The sequence below is a fragment of the Aethalodelphis obliquidens genome, unplaced genomic scaffold, assembly GCF_003676395.1.
Source record: "Aethalodelphis obliquidens isolate GAN/ISIS:26980383/991018 unplaced genomic scaffold, ASM367639v1 scaffold8, whole genome shotgun sequence".
Classification (NCBI taxonomy): Eukaryota; Metazoa; Chordata; class Mammalia; order Artiodactyla; family Delphinidae; genus Aethalodelphis; species Aethalodelphis obliquidens.
Window position 1 is genome coordinate 47,533,574 of NW_020837952.1, and position 16,190 is coordinate 47,549,763.

Here is a 16,190-nt window from a genome sequence, read left to right on the forward strand (position 1 = left end):
GGTCCTTTCTTGCCCCTCCTTGGGTTCATTCCCATCCCATTGCATGTCTTCGGAGGGACTGTGGAGTGAGGTTCAGCCTTACATCTTGGATTCCCTAAGAGGGAGGGAGGGAGGGAAATGGGAAGTGTGGGCGTGTGTAATAGGATACAGCTGCAGTGGTCTTTTCTCTCTGACCATATTTCGAGAAGGATAATATTTGAAGCACAGCTTAGCTTCCCCCAAAGGCCACATGTGCCTTTTCTGCCCCCATCCTGAGCTCCCCTGCACTCTCCTGCACCTGCCTCATCCCTCCACTGCTTGGTGGTGGCAACATAAATTACACTTCAGCAACTTGTGGCCCTGAGACATGCAAAACTTAAGTGCTCTCAGTTTTCAAAGACCTATTGGGGAAGACTGTCCACATCAGTGGCTGCAGATAATTTTGGTGTCGTCTTTGGGAAAATTCCAGCTTTTTGTTTAGAATGTCTCTGGCTTTCCAGTAGCACCTTTAACACTGAGAGCTGATCTGGATCTAGTATTATATTGAAGCCATCATTTTTAAGTGTGATAAATGGTATACAACATGGAAGAAAGGCACGAGGCACCCTGACGATTGTTTTCATTTTTATATGTGTGCATTCACCTAGCCAAGATCCTTATCCTCATAATATTATGAATTCTGCTGCTTTCATTTCAACCTCTTTTCCATATCTTCACATTACCACTTTTAATAACAGTATCATTTTTTGAGTAGTGAATATACTGTGATTTGTTAATGATGTACCTACGTGGACCATGATTTATGAAATGATTCCTCTGATCTTGGACATCTTAAGAGTGTTTACAGGTTTTTCCCATCAGAAGGGAAATACTATGGTAAACATCTTTGTGCATAAACCTGTTAGCTTCTGTTGAATTGTTCCCTTGGTGTAATTTCCCAAGAGGGAAATTGCTGGAGTTGAAGGCGGTAAACATCTTCGCAGTTCCAGTGATGCAGCGCCTATGGGGGTGTTTTTAAAATCAGTGTTCTCTCTGCTGGCGTCTTGTGCCAGAAACATATCAGAAGAAAATAATACAAGTGAACAATTAAAAAGATAATTTCCATCTTTAACTCATCTAGACATATGGAAATGAAAATGTGGGTTTGCATAGATGGGTGGCTGGCTGCCTTGGAAGGCTCCAGCTCTTTATTACTGTGACTGTGTCTTTCATTGTGGGAGATGATCTCTAGCTGTCTTGTGCTTCTGGAGAAAAGGTATGCACGCTCTCTGTTCACCACCCCCGCTTCAGCATCCTGAACCTGCCTTACGCTCATTGGGAGCAGAATGGTTAGACCTCCATCGTATGTCGCCAACTGTGACGAGAGTTCCTCTCCCATCCATGAAATAACCTAGTGTCCACAGATTAATATGTGTATATCGTGTGTGCAACAGTTAGATTTTGGGTTGGAATAGAAGAGGATTTTGAGGTGTTCTTTTGGGAGATAGAAAAAGAAGGTACTGGACGTCAGGGATGGTTAGCTAATTGTAGCTTATTGAGGACCTATCTCAGACCAGGTGCTGTTCCAAACACTTGACATGGAAGAATTTATTTAGTGCTCAAAACATCCCTACTAAGTAGGCATATCATTATCCCCATTTCACAGATGGAGTAACTGAGGCCAAGAGATTATCTTGTCAGGGTCACACAGGACATGAACCCACGTGTATTCGTTTCCTAGAGCTGCCATAACAAAAGTACCGCTGTGTGCGTCTGTCTGTGTCCTCCCTTCTTATAAGGACCAGTCATTGGATTTAGGACCCAGTCTAATCCAGGACAACCTCTCTTAATTTAATAACATCTGCAAAGACCGTATTTCTAAATAAGATTCCATTCTGAGGTTCTGAGGGGACATGAATTGAGGGGGACAGTATTCAATCTACGACACTATGGACAGGGTGGAGAAAAGGGAAAGAAAGCAGGAGCCCAGGCAGGAGCAAGTTTTGACCAGATGGCCCTGAGAGAGACACAGGATGGGCGACAGTCCCCTTGGGCCTTTGAAGAGGCTGTGAGCTGGGAGCGAGTGGAGGAACCCTGTGCAAGAGATGGGGGTGCCCGGCACAGCCTGGCTGCATCAGCGTGAAATGATCCTGCCCGGAGCCAGCTAGCTTTGTGGGAATCTCTTTAAGGAGTAGGTTTGGGGTTAATGCCCTGCCGTGCTTCAGTAGCTTAAGGAAAGGTTACCTAGAATATTTACCTTCTCAAGCAGTCGAGTGATTCATTACACCGTGTCTCTGAACCTGTGGGGGAAGCCCAGAGGCAGACATAAGTGTCTCCAGTCGTAAAGTCAGACTTGGAGCACCAGCCCCAGGGAAGAAAGTATTTTGGCATATCATCTGCATCACTGCAAAATAAATTTATAAGCATTCCAAGAAAACTGCAGGGGAGAGTGTAGAAATTCTCCAGCAAACAAGGAAAGGTAAATGAAAATTAACTGTACCATGCCCATTAATTATTCCTTCCAGGTGTGTAGAACGTGATTAATACGACGTGGACTGCCGTGCTGTCTCTCTTGTTTTATTTAGGTGACCGTAAAAGGTAATTTATAAGGGCTTTCCTAGGTTAACTGCCAATTTAATTCCTTGGACTGTGTTTTTCCACAGGCTCTTAGGTTTCTCAACAGTAAAATTCATCCACCGCTGTAGGGGTTTTCAGGAATTTGTGATGAGGTTTGGGTTGGGGGCTGCTTCTCCTTTACCTGAGATGCTCAGTGTCTCCACCCTGAGACCAGCCCGAAGGTGCCAATTCCTGTTAATCCTCTGTTAATGTGAGCGTTCTCATGTCACTGAGTGTGACAGTTGTGTACAAAAGAAGCTTTTAAAGAACTTTAAGTTATAAATCTAGCAAGCTAGGCTTTAAGTTAAGAATCTTACTCTGCGACTCATAAATCTAGTAAATTTTTTTTTTTTCCTTTGCTGTACGCGGGCCTCTCACTGTTGTGGCCTCTCCCGTTGCAGAGCACAGGCTCCAGACGCACAAGCTCAGCGGCCATGGCTCACGGGCCCAGCCGCTCTGCGGCACGTGGGCTCTTCCCAGACCGGGGCACGAACCCCGGACTCTCAACCACTGCGCCACCAGGGAAGCCCATCTAGTAAATTTTAAGTTACATTTAGGGTAGCCTTTGATTAATCATTGACCCTTGAACAAACTTCACCTTCTTTTAACGTTTTAGAGTGCACTTAAAATCTCATATACTTAATGTCCTTTTTGAGTACTTCAGACGTTCTGATTAACAAACAAATACTTAAATAATATAAATCTAATGCCTCAATGACATTGTTTCTTAAATGCTCCAATATTATGTGTAAACGTAGACGATTTCAACTTAAAATCTCAAGTCAAATAAATTGTTCAATTAAATCCTTCTTATTGGTAAGGCAGGGTAACTCCTCCTACTTGAGTAGGTCAAAATCTTAAAAATATTAATCTTATGGGTTTTCTTCTTAAACATTTCTGTACTTATTTAAAATAATAGCCATATTGAGATATAATTTACATATAAACTTCACTTACTCTAAGTGTAGAAGTCACTGAATTTTAGTATGTTTGCAGAGTTCTACAACCATCACCACAATCTAATTTTAGAACGTTTCCATCACCCTAAAAAGAACTTTCGCATCTATTTACTGTTCCTTGCCTCCCTACCCCCAGCCTTAGACAACCACTAGCCTACTTTCTGTGTCCTTATATTTGCCTGTTTTGGACTTTTTTGGTACTTAATTTGAAATCATGCTGGGTTTTTAAGGAAGCAGTTTTGATGTCTCAAACAATTTTGGGGTCACCTCCTGCAATTGTTGGGGTTACTGCCTCCGTGGCTGGAAGCGTCTTTGTGAGCCGACCCCTGGCTGGGGAGCTGAGCTCTGCCTCTGAGTGGGGGGCTCTTGTAACCCATGACCCAGACTCAAGTCACTTACTGCCTAATTCAAATGTCTCCCCACGGAAGACCAGACCCCATCTGGTGGCTTCATTCCATTCTGATTCCCTGCCCACCCACTGGACTCACTGCTGTAAGACCCAGTGAAAGTGACAGCTGACTGCAGACCGTGGTGTCTCGCTCCAAGGCCACAGTTCTGAGGTCACGCCCAGCGAGCCATGCTCCTGTGACCACCTAGCATCCTCACAGCGCCCACTCATAGGCCACCAGTCAAGGCACTCACCCAGCAGCCTCTTGGCCCATCACAGGTTCACGCTCCATGTCCTGGTGAGACAGCTTAGAGAGCAAAACCCCAGCAGGGACTCAACCAGATATTTGTACCTCCACGTTCATAGCGGCATTATTCACAGCAGCCAAAAGGTAGAGGCAACCCAGGTGTTCATCAGTGGATGAATAGATAAACAGAAATGTGGATATACATACAGTGGAATTTCATTCAGCCTTAGAGGGAGATTCTGACATGCTACACCGTGGATGAACCTTGAAGACATTATGCTAAGTGACATAAGCCAGACACATAAAGGACAAATACTGTTTGATTCCACTTACATGAAGTCCCTAGAGGAGTCAAACTCATAAAGACAGAAGGTACACTAGAATGGTGGTTGCTAGAGGAGAGGTGATAAGCGGGCAGGTGGGTCACGTGGGCCTCCTGGGCCATAGAAAGGACTCTGGATTTTGTTCTAAGATGGTGGGGAGACTTCGGAGCAGAGAGGATGTTGTGAACGGGTTTATATTTTGAGAAGATCATTCTGGCCACTGATAGGGTATAGGGTAGGGAGGCCAAGACGGCAGCAGGGAGACCAGTTAAGAGGACTTCGTCCTAGCCCCAGGGGCGGTGATGATGGCTCGGACCAGGTGTTTGGGACCAAGAGGAGCTGATGGGGGGAGTGGGTGATGGCAGGTAAGGCACAGGAATTAAGAATGACTCCTGGCTATTGAGTCTGCCCAGCTGGGTGCATAGTGGTGGTGTTTACCGCAGTGGGGAACATCGGGGAGGGGGACGTTTTAGGGGTGGAAGTCATGAGTTCTCCTTATCAGTGTTTATTGTGTTCAACAACCCCAAGCTGAACCTAAACGAGCACTCTTATCCCTGACCTGATTCTTTCAAGATGTCTGAGTTGGGGAGTTTTAAACCAGGTCTCACGACCCATTGGTATGTTGTAAAATCACTTTAATGAGGGCTTCCCTGGTGGTGTAGTGGTTGAGAGTCCGCCTGCCGATGCAGGGGACATGGGTTCGTGCCCCGGTCCGGGAAGATGCCACATGCCGTGGAGCGGCTGGGCCCGTGAGCCACGGCCGCTGAGCCTGCGCGTCTGGAGCCTGTGCTCCGCAGCGGGAGAGGCCACAGCAGTGAGAGGCCTGCGTACTGAAAGAAAAAAAAAATCACTTTAATGAGTTGTACTAATATTAAAGAAAAATAGAAGAGAATAGAAAATATCAGAGCATCTCATGTAAACTGGGTTCAAAAGGAGAAAGGGACGAGAAACAGGAGTCCCGAGACCCTTGTTCTAGCCATACCTCTGCCTCTAATGAGCCATGGGGCCTGGAGTGAGTCCCTTATGCCCCTGTGTCCATTGCCTCACCTGTGAAATGGGGCTGGGGTGAGGAGGGCTCCGCTGGATTCACCCCATCCTCCCCCCTTTTCTCTCCTTCAACTCTTGCATGCTCTCTCAGTAGGCGGACCACAAACCGTACTGGCCAGAAAGGCCATCACTGAGCTTTGCTTCCTGCCATGTCTGTTGTTCAGTCAGAACCAATTCCGAGGGTGCTTCTCCCCAGCTGTCCATACCCAGGCCCTTCAGTGGTATGGGAGTTATTGGACCAGCCGGTCTCTAAAGACCCTGCTTGTCCTAGATGTGCCTCTGTCTGCACTAACCTGTCTGGTCGGCAGCTGGGCAGGGACCTTGTGCTTTTTGGAAGTCGGCACAACCCTCTGCTCTGGGCACGTTTTCACAGAAGGGCCAGGATCATCTAAAAGAGGGGGTGGTTTGATTGCCATGGATTTTGGTGAGTGTATGTGATAGCCGAGTTCTTCTCCCAGCAGGTAAGTGTTGCAATGTATACAGTATATTCTTCAAAGCCGAGTGTCAGAGTCCCTTAGTGGAGGGTTTCTATGTAGCCAATCTCCTGGCTTTTAGATGCAGCTGTGCTCTTTCTCTTCTTGTGTTATTACCAAGCGCGTTCACCTAATTCTTAGATTTTACCCTTGACCTTCATCTCTGCAAAGTTTAATTCATTTTAGTTCTACAGCCACAGGTTAGACATCAGGAGCTTTGAGGAGCTTACAGTAAGTAGGAGGGGAGATTGACATGGGAATTAGGTATAGTAAGGGTTCAGATTAGTCCCAAGTCAAAACCCCAGATCCCTCATTATTCTAGCTGCTTGTAGGGTCTCAGGAGAAGCAGATCTGGAGATGTTTTTGAATGGCTCTGGGATGTCCCTGTTGGAGGGACTGTGAGAAGGAAGGGATAGGAAGTTGGAAAATTGAAGTTTATTAATCAGGTATTAATGGCAGCTTAGGCTGAACCCGGCTCCCACCTCAGTGTTTGGGGCTCCTGAAAAGTCACCTGTGAACACAAGTGTGCTGAGTGTCTATAAAACACCTGAAGGTCCTGGTTAGCTGGAGAACACCGGATCAATATTCAGGACTGCCTTTTTTTTTTTTTTTTTTTTTGCGGTACGCGGGCCTCTCACTGCTGTGGCCTCTCCCATTGCGGAGCACAGGCTCCGGACGTGCAGGCTCAGCGGCCATGACTCACGGGCCCAGCCGCTCCACGGCATGTGAGATCCTCCCGGACCGGGGCACGAACCCGCGTCCCCTGCATCGGCAGGGGGACTCTCAACCACTGCGCCACCAGGGAAGCCCATTTATTTATTTATTTTTGGGGGCTGTGTTGGGTCTTCATTTCTGTGCGAGGGCTTTCTCTAGCTGCAGCGAGCGGGGGCCACTCTTCATCGCAGTGCACGGGCCTCTCACTGTCGCGGCCTCTCCCATTGCAGAGCACAGGCTCCGGACGTGCAGGCTCAGCGGCCATGGCTCACGGGCCCAGTTGCTCCGCGGCATGTGGGATCCTCCCGGACTGGGGCTCGAACCCGTGTCCCCTGCATTGGCAGGCAGATTCTCAACCACTGCACCACCAGGGAAGCTAGGGCTTTTTTAACCTGTGGTTCTCCAGGGAGACCTCCTGCTGTCCTGTGCTTAGAAATTAGGAACTTTAGGTCAGAAGGGACTCAGACATCTTCTGGTTTGACCTCGTCACCTGACCAAGGAGAAATCTGAGGCCCAGGGAGACCGCGTTCAAAGGGGGGAGACGCTTTGTGTGGTGGCAGAGCTGGGGGATCAGGCCTCTGACTTTTCCCATGGATGGTTCTGGGTGCCAGGTCCCAGGTAATTTTACATTTTCATTTAATTCCCACAACCACCCTAAGATTTAGGTATGATTGCTGCATTTTAACCTTGAGTTTCAGAGATGAGGACATGAAGCCGGTGTCCCAAGACTCACCTAGAACTTGAATCCGGTTCTGGTGGACTCCACCTATCGAACCTTCTCATTCCACAGGGTGCTGCTGGGTGACCATCTCATCCCCGTGCGCCTTCAGCACAGTGACGTCTGAAGCGGATGGGGGAGAGCTGTGATGTAGGGCCTTTCAGGGCGAGCTGTGGGTCCCACCGCTGAAAGCGGCATGGCCCGTCCTGTCGGAAGTGGCTCCCTCTCAGGGAGTCGGGTATCGCTTGCCCTTCTCCTGATTTGATGAGATTGACTCAGACTCTGCCGCATTCCAACGTCCTTTTGACAGACGGGCTGGACCGTACTAGACCAGGGCACCAGCACGAATTGGTGCATTGGGAGAAAACACCTCTGTAATTGCATCACTGCTGTGCGCTCAGAGCGTGCAGTGACAGAGGAAGCATGCCCAGGCTGTTAGCAAATGAGGGGATTTGAAAAGTGTCCGGAGTCTGCTGAGTGTTAGGGCTGTTTGGCCAGCGGGAGGAGTGCAGACCTATCTGGACTTGGGTGATTCAGTACAGAAGTCCCTCACCTCGAATGTTGAGGGAAGTGAGAGCATTGATTTTTGTGGTGGGAGCTCTAAGTGTAAATGCATCTTTGCCTGCCTTTAGCGATAGCATGATAAGGTGATGAAGACCTCCGGTTCCAGAAACAACCTAGGTTTGAATTTGCTACCTGCTCTGCAATTTGCTGGCTGTGTGATCTCGGGCAAGTTACTTAATGTCTCTGAGCCTCTGTTTCCTCAACAGTCAAATGGGAATAAATGCTATTATTCAGTATTTCTAACTAACAGGGTTTTGATGAGAATTAAATGAAGCAACGTAAAAAAAAGGCTTAGCCTCAAGTCAGGCATCAGGTACTTGGTAAATTCTCGATAAATGCTAGTTCTCATGATTATTATTATTAACTATTGCTGTATTTTGTAAGACCTGAGTTCCAGCCCAGGTTCTGCCGCCGGCTGCTTTGGGGACCTTGGCAAGTGTTTCAGCTCTCTGAGTTTCTTCTGTGAATTGAAGGACTGTAATCCAGCTGAGAGTTCCAATGCATCAAAAGCAAGTTTCCACCCCGGATCCCACAGCATTTTAGTTTTATGTCTTTAGACCTGAATTAACTGCATAGGCAGGGTCACAGGGAACCACTCAGGGAATGAGACGGGCTTCCCTCCTTTGTCACTCGGTAACCTTCTATCACCTGTTCTCAGCTGACTGAGAGTGGAGCGTCCACTTAAGAACATTCTCTTCGTCATAGCATGAAGCGGCAAACTTGGGTGGCTTGCTTTTAATTTTAGCTTCATTCATGTATGTTGGAAAAGTGATGGGTCCTGACATACAATGATTTGACCTACGATTTTTTAACTTTACGATGGTGTGAAATCGATACATATTCAGTGGAAACTGTACTTTGAATTTGGAATTTTGATCTTTTCCCCAGGTTAGGATATGTGATCTGATCCTCTCTGGTGATGCTGGGGAGCTGCGGGGACCCACAGATCCTGGTGAGCACGCGATCACCAGGATAAACAACCGATACGCTCATAGCCATTCTGCACCCAGACAGCCGCTCCGTTTTTCACTTTCAGTACCGTATTCAATAAATTACATGAGATATTCAACACTTGATTATAAAATAGGCTTTATGGGGCTTGCCTGGTGGCGCAGTGGTTGAGAGTCCGCCTGCCGATGCAGGGGACGCGGGTTCGTGCCCCGGTCCGGGAAGATCCCACATGCCGCGGAGCGGCTGGGCCCGTGAGCCATGGTCGCTGAGCCCGCGCATCCGGAGCCTGTGCTCCACAACAGTGAGAGGCCCACGTATTGGAAAAAAACAAACAAAATAGGCTTTGTGTTAGATGATTTTGCCCAGCTGTAGGCTAATGTGAGTGTTCTGAGCATGTTTTAAGTACGCTAGGCTAAACCATGCTGTTTGGTAGGTTAGGTGTATTAAATGCATTTTAATGTAAGTGTTCTGAGCATGTTTTAAGTACGCTAGGCTAAGCCATGCTGTTTGGTAGGTTAGGTGTATTAAATGCATTTTAATGTGAGTGTTCTGAGCATGTTTTAAGTACGCTAGGCTAAGCCATGCTGTTTGGTAGGTTAGGTGTATTAAATGCATTTTCAGCGTAACGATACTTTGAACTTACGCTGGGTTTATTGAGACGTAATCCCATCCTAAGTCGAGGAAGATCTGCATACCCCACTGTTTCTGGGTCCAAGAAATCCTACTGTGAATTGAACCAATTAGAGTCTTATAAAATGGCCTCGCATTTCATTGATTTGAGTTTAGAAAGGAGAAAGCAAGGGCTGCAGCTAAATAAAACGTGTGGCGGCAGGTGGGCAGCGGAAGGCCACCGTTCAGTGTCCTCAGGGACTCTCCTTTCTTGGGGCTTTTGATCATCAGACCTTTCATTTTCAAAGGAAAAAAATAACAGCAGCCTGTTGCTACTGGCAGTTTCCTTTTTCCACAGCAGGAAACAATCTGGTGAGTGTAAAGGAAGCCTTAAATCCTAGATCATTCGTGAACCTCTTTGAGTACCTACTGTGTGCCAGGCATCAGGGAAACAACACAGATGAGAGGGAGACGGTTTACTTACTTAATGTCTGGCATATCCTAGGTGCTTAATAAAAATTTCAGTAAGGAAATGAATACGGGCATTAACTGTTAGTAGTTTGGCTGTCCCATCACATCATTTTGATGACTCGTGTAACACTGGGTTACATTTTAAATCACCTGTCCTAGAAGCAGTCAGCCAACCAGGTCTGGGGCCAGGAGGAAACTACTGAGATGGTGGACTGGACACCTGCCGTTGGTCCAGCAGAGCGGCCGAGAGCATGGGCTGCCTATGTCAGAATCCTGTCTTCATCTCTTCCTAGTCACGAGACCTGGGCGAGTTCCCTAACCTTACTGTGCCGCATGGGGACAGTAGTGGGCCCACCCCATAGGGTTGTTTTGTGGATGAAACGTGTGCTCTGCTTGGTGCACTGTGGGTGCCCTCCAGATGTTAGCTGCCACCCTCTGCGTGTGGTGGTCACTCGACCTCCTCTGATGCATTAGGCACACGGGATAAATAAACCCATGAGCGTGATTGCTGGCCCTTCCTTTGCCTCCCAGGCCTTAGCAAGTAGGTCCTCATTGCTATCATTTGGGTATGAAAGAGCTCAGTCATCAGGTTGGAGTCTCAGCTTGGCAACTTTCTCCCTGCATGGCCTTGACCTTGGTCAAGTTGCTGAGGTTAAGGGAGGCTCAGAGAGGTTATCTGGACAATACAGGTACTTCCTTGACTGTGTGAAGGATTATGCTGAGCGAAGTGCCCAGCGCACAAGGCGTACTCCGTAAATGGTGGCATTGTTATCATCCCCATAAAAAGCACCTAAGGACCTGGCTTTTGTGGCCTGGGGTGCCAGAGCTGGTTGGTGGGGCCCCCACTGAAGTTACAGGCTAGGCCTGCAGGAGGCCCCGAGGCCGGCCGGCCGGCCTTGGGAAAGGGCCCACACAGTCAAACCATTTTAAAGGCCTTGTAGTAGAAAAAGAAACCAATTAAATAATACTGCCCCCCATAAAGGCTGAGTTTTAATGGGTTCTGTGGTGGGGTTTTCTCCGTGGCGGTCTCATAGCCATAGGTCTTGGGGAGACGGTCTGCCTCTATGGGGACAGTTTAATCTTGCACTGCGTGGGCATAATTTTACAAGTTTTACGGCTGTTTTGTCTCCCCTGAAGTGTTGCTGTGTCCTTGTGCGCTGAGGGCAACCTGCGTGCAATTAACAGTTTACCTCGTTTTGGGTGGAAATGAAAAGTGAAGTAATAAATTAAAGAAAAACACAAGGTGGCTTTTTCCCCTCTTGTGGAGACACCCGTGGAAGAACAAAGAACCAGTGTCTTCCTGGACCACTTACTCAGATGCTAATGGCTTTTATGTGTAGACATTTGCCCACAGGATCCCCTCCTCCCCAGAGAGGGCTACAGGGCACGTTGGGTGTGTTTGGGGCTTGTACTGCCTGCCCCAGGGCAGGGGTCAGCAAACGACTGCCCAGGGGCCACATCCCACCCACCGCCTCTTTTTGTGAAATGATTGGGAAAAGAAAAAAATCCAAAGAAGATTTCCTGACACATAAGAATTACATAGACTTCAGGTTTCAGGGCCAGAAATGGAGCTCTATCGGCACCTCATTCCGCCCGTTCGTTTGTGTGTCGTCTGGAGCTGCTTCTGCCCTGCCCCAGCTGAGTTGAGAAGTTTCCATATACTGTGTGGTGCAAAGCCAAATACTCTCTTGCCCTTTATGGAAAAGGTTGGCTGACCCTGCTCTAGGAGGTAAAGGAAGTGAGAGAAAACAGCTTCAAGTTTCTTGGAATTGATGATTTATTCTCAGGGTTTCCATGGGGCTCAAAGTGACAAGTCAAGGGGGAATTGCATGAGAAGGAGTCAGTTCTCCTGGAGACCTTCCAGAGGAATCGGCTGCTTGTGGAGATGGCTCTCCTCGCTATTCTGACCTCAGGTTGGCTCCTGAGCAGAGGGGCCTGAGTTATCCCCCTCCGGCCAGCCCTCCCCGTCTGCCTGGCTTTCCTGTAAGACTCCCAAAGCCTGGCTTGAGGTCTGGTAACTTCTCATCAGCTCCCTCGATGATTCGAGAATAAAGAAGTTTCCACCTTCCCTCCCAGGAGGCAAGCGCTTTTTGTCATAAATTCTGTGCAGACCTAGTTGATGATCTCCAATAGCTTCAGAAATTTGTAACAGACACTTTTTGGCCAGCCCCTGGCTTAAGCATTCTGCATATAGTAGTAACTCATTTAATCCTCACAACCAACGCAGGGAGTGAGGTCCTCTTCTCACCCCCATTTTACAGAGGAAGAAACAGGCACAAAAAGGTTAGGTATCTTGCTTAAGGTCACACAGCAGGTGTGAGGTAGAGCCAGGATCCAAACCCAGGCTGTCTGCTCAGGAGTGTCCTGCCTACTGCCACTACACTGGGGGAAATCTTTAGGCCTGTGAAAAGATCTGCTTTCCTTGTCCCCCCCCCCCCCCCCAGCCCCTACAATGTCATTCCACAGGAAAACGGCCTCCTGTATGAGAAGGAAGCACTCGTTCCTTCGTTAATTCATCCCTCCCCCCACCTTCTCCCTCCCTCCCTCCCTCCCTTCAACAAATAATTGTCGGGAGGGTGACTATGTATTAAACTCTGTGCAAGGGGCTTCACAAGTGAGGGGGTTTTGTGAACAAGAAGAATGAAAAAAGAATCTTTTTTCCTTTGAAAAACAGTTCTTAGTATCCTCAAAGCTGTTGGGTTTTTGAGAAGTTCACTTAATTCCTCCTCTTTTATTCATTGTAAGTGCTCATCCTTACAATGAGAACCATAAACCGTAAATCTCATCCAGAACCGTAAACCCTCATCCTTTCTGCCTCAAGCTGATACTGTCATTAACAATAATGTAATGTACAAGAGGCTTTGGGGAGGCCGGCCCTCTGACTCACCCAGTGGGAAGAGCCAGCCTGGGGAAGGCCCTGCGCCGTTCTCCCCCTTGACGCCCCGAAAGAGGGCTCCCGCAGGGGCTCGGGAGCCAGGGGGAATAAGAGCTCGTAACTGATTGTGGAGGGAGAAGGCTGCCGAATTTTAAAAATATCACCAAGTCTGGCGTTGGTAGAACTCGCTGTCTTGGGACAGCAGTTACAATGTCATCTGCAAAAGTTCAGGGTTTTAGGTGCCTGTCTTGTTTTCCGAAGGATTTGCTGGGCAGAATTTTCAGCATTATTTATGTCCTTCTGGGTGTGGACAAGCCTGAAGGCCAGGGAAGACCCATGGGCCCCCATGGCACCAGGGAAAGGATCAGCCCAGCCGGAAGCCTGTTCTCTCTCTTCCTTCCCCAGCTGTTTCTTCTTCCCTCCTCTGTGCCCTTTTCTTGGTCAGACAGCAAACGTTTGTTGCTTATTTCTGATGAGCCTTCACTCTCTCTCCTCAGTCATGCGGAGGAGCCCCTTCGGTGTGGACATCTGCTGCCGGAAGGGGTCCCGAAGCCCCCTGCAGGAACTCTACAACCCGACCCAGGTAAGCCCTGGAAACGTCCTTGCTTCTCATCTTGGTCTCCATGTGTCAATTTTTTGGGGGGCGGAGAGGGATTGAAAAACGCCCAAATTCTGGTCTTTGGGGATTTGAAACTTCCCTCCACTGCCTGGCAGTTTCCCTTCAGTGGTTGCTTTCTTGGTTACCCTCTTGCTCTAGAATGGCTCTGAAATTCTAGTGAGAGGTATTTAGTGAGAGGGACAGCTTGGTAGAGTGCGGGGCAGAGCTTTCAGACCTGCCCAGGTTTGGGATCCCTGAGAGCCAGACAGTTGCAGGTGCCAGGAAGGGGACTCTGAAGTTGCAGAGCCTGCCAGGCTGTGCAGTCTCCCCCGTGGCACCCCCAAAGAAGGCTCACGTGGGGGTGAACTCAACACCCAGCTCCCGTATCTGGTTATTAGAGCCCAACGATGTCCCCAAGAGTTGCACCTCACTGCGTCAGTTTGACAGGACTCCCTTGGGTGGGGAGACTTTTTGCTTAAGTGACCGTCACAGTAAGTTGGACTTGATTATGAAAAGAGTTCCTCTCTGAGCAAAATAAGCTCCAACCAAGGTAAGGTGCCCTCCGTGGAGAGCTAGGAGCAAAGGGAGGAGGCCTGGTTGCCACGGTGATAGCCTTGTTGGTGTGTGTCGGTCTTGACGTGGAGACTCCAAGGCTGGTCCTTTTGCGGGAATATGAATTAGCTTGTGATGCCAAGAACTGGTGAATGAACAACTAGTGGCCCATTAGCTGACTTTGACAGCTGGGGAGAAAGGGGGGAAAATGTACTGCTTTGGCTGTAATCCTTGAACTTTATTTTGTATCAAATTCTTGATTTAGTATTTCTGGGGACCAAGGTGCTTGTTAGAGGAAGAAACTGCTTGGTTCCCCAAAAGTGATGAATTCCCAGAAGTCTTGCAAAGGGATGAGCCTGAGAACTTTCTGATTCCACATCTCTATCCTGTCTTTCACCTGTACTCCCGTCTGGAAAAATGGACTCCTGAATTTGTGCAGAATGGGTGGCCTAACCATGTTAGTTCACTCCCCTATCCACCCACCACTTTGGAGCTCAGTGTGATGGGGCCAGATTCGCCAGGTAATTGCAAACTCAGATTGCCTGAGGCCTCCTTTACTGGGTTCTCTAGTGACGCAGCAGGGAATTTGTATTTTGTTTTGGTTTTGTTTTTTTTAATTTTTATTGAAGTATAGTTGATTTACAATGTTGTGTTAGTTTGAGGAATACCGTATAGTGATTCAGTTATACATATATATATATATATATATATTCTTTTTTTAACATTCTCTTCCATTATAGATTATTACAAGATATCAAGTGTAGTTCCCTGTGCTATATACAGTAGTTCCCTGTTGGTTAGTTTGTATTTGGGTTTTGTTTTGTGCCCAAATATCTGATTATGACAGGCTAGTCTCCCAGCCTGTTCACACATTGGTCTTAGGGAAGAGGATTTCTGGTAAGCCATGTTGAAAACAACACATGCTATTGAGATGCAAAGCATCCTTCTCTTTTAGTTGACATCCTCTGTTCTCAGATCATTTTCTACGTCAAAACCAAATCACTGAAGTGCTCCTTCTTTCCTGAGGAAATTTTATGGGCAGCATGTGGGTGTCACGGGAGGAGCTATTTCTGAAGTAGCTGCCCCTGTGGACAGGAAGTTCATGGACTGTGTCTGCGCCTGTCACTATTGTGTCCCTGTAGTGGGTGACCCCAAATATCTGTGACTGAAAGAATGAAAGTCCAGGTTTAAATTCCTCCTTCACCTCCAGCTGGTTGTGCAACCTTGCATACATGATGAGTCCGCTATAGGAGTCAGCTTTCCCATCTCTCTGGAACGTTGGGAGGATGAAATAATGCTGATGTGTCAGGGGCTATGTAAACATGATCCGTCATCACCACGGTCATGAGAATGGCTTCACTCGTGGAAACCTTGATTTTAAGAGTCAGACCTGGGTTCGAAGCCTGGTCTCCTCATTTATCAGCTGTGTGAATGAGCACAAGACATGTAACCCCTCAGAGACGGCCTTTCTCCTTTATAACACGGTGCTGACAATTCCTGCCTTGCAGCCTTCCATGAGAAGGTGTGCCTCGCTCAGTGCCTTTTATGGAGTTTGCTCATTCCCAGATTCATTCATGCATTCACTCATCCATTTCTTCACACACTCTTACGAGCGCCCACTGTGTGTAGCACAGTGCCAGGCACTGGCCACAGAAGGGTGAGCAAGGGGCTGTGTGTGGTTAGCCTTCCGTGTCTGGTTCTCCTCGTTATCCCAGAGCTGGCTTGAGTGGGTTATCTGGTGAGGGGGACCCTGCTTGGTCCATTTGTAAACCCATCAGAGGAGAGAGAACCTTCCTGGGTAGAGCTCATCCCTTCCATCCGGTGATGTTGGGTTCAGATGCTCACTTAGAAGCCTAGGACCCGGGAGGGAAGATGGGGCTGGAGAGGCAGCTCAGGGAGCCAGTTGTGAGAGCCTAGGTGGGTGAGTCATCAGCCTCCATCAGGCACTCGTGGGCAAGCTGTCTGGCCCTTTTTGCTGGTAGCCAGGAAAATGTCCCTGCAGGAGGATCTCCCTGTTTCCTCGGGATGTTGTCCCGGGATGTTTTTTCTTAGGCTGGTTTCCTTTACAAGCTGCAATTATGTTCTCCTCCCATGCACGTTCCGTCGGTGGCGCTTCTCAGAGAAACC

The 16,190-nt window shown here is 48.1% G+C and overlaps 1 protein-coding gene across 6 annotated transcripts in view; it reads left to right on the plus strand.

Moving 5' to 3' along the window:
- Nucleotides 1-16,190, plus strand: part of CHST11 (carbohydrate sulfotransferase 11) — a 286,712-nt gene that overhangs the window by 119,287 nt on the left and 151,235 nt on the right. For all 6 annotated transcript variants that reach the window (XM_027107408.1, XM_027107409.1, XM_027107410.1 and 3 more), the window contains exon 2: nt 13,411-13,496. In XM_027107408.1, coding sequence (XP_026963209.1) covers nt 13,411-13,496 — 86 coding nt within the window. The remainder of the gene's footprint in view (nt 1-13,410; nt 13,497-16,190) is intronic.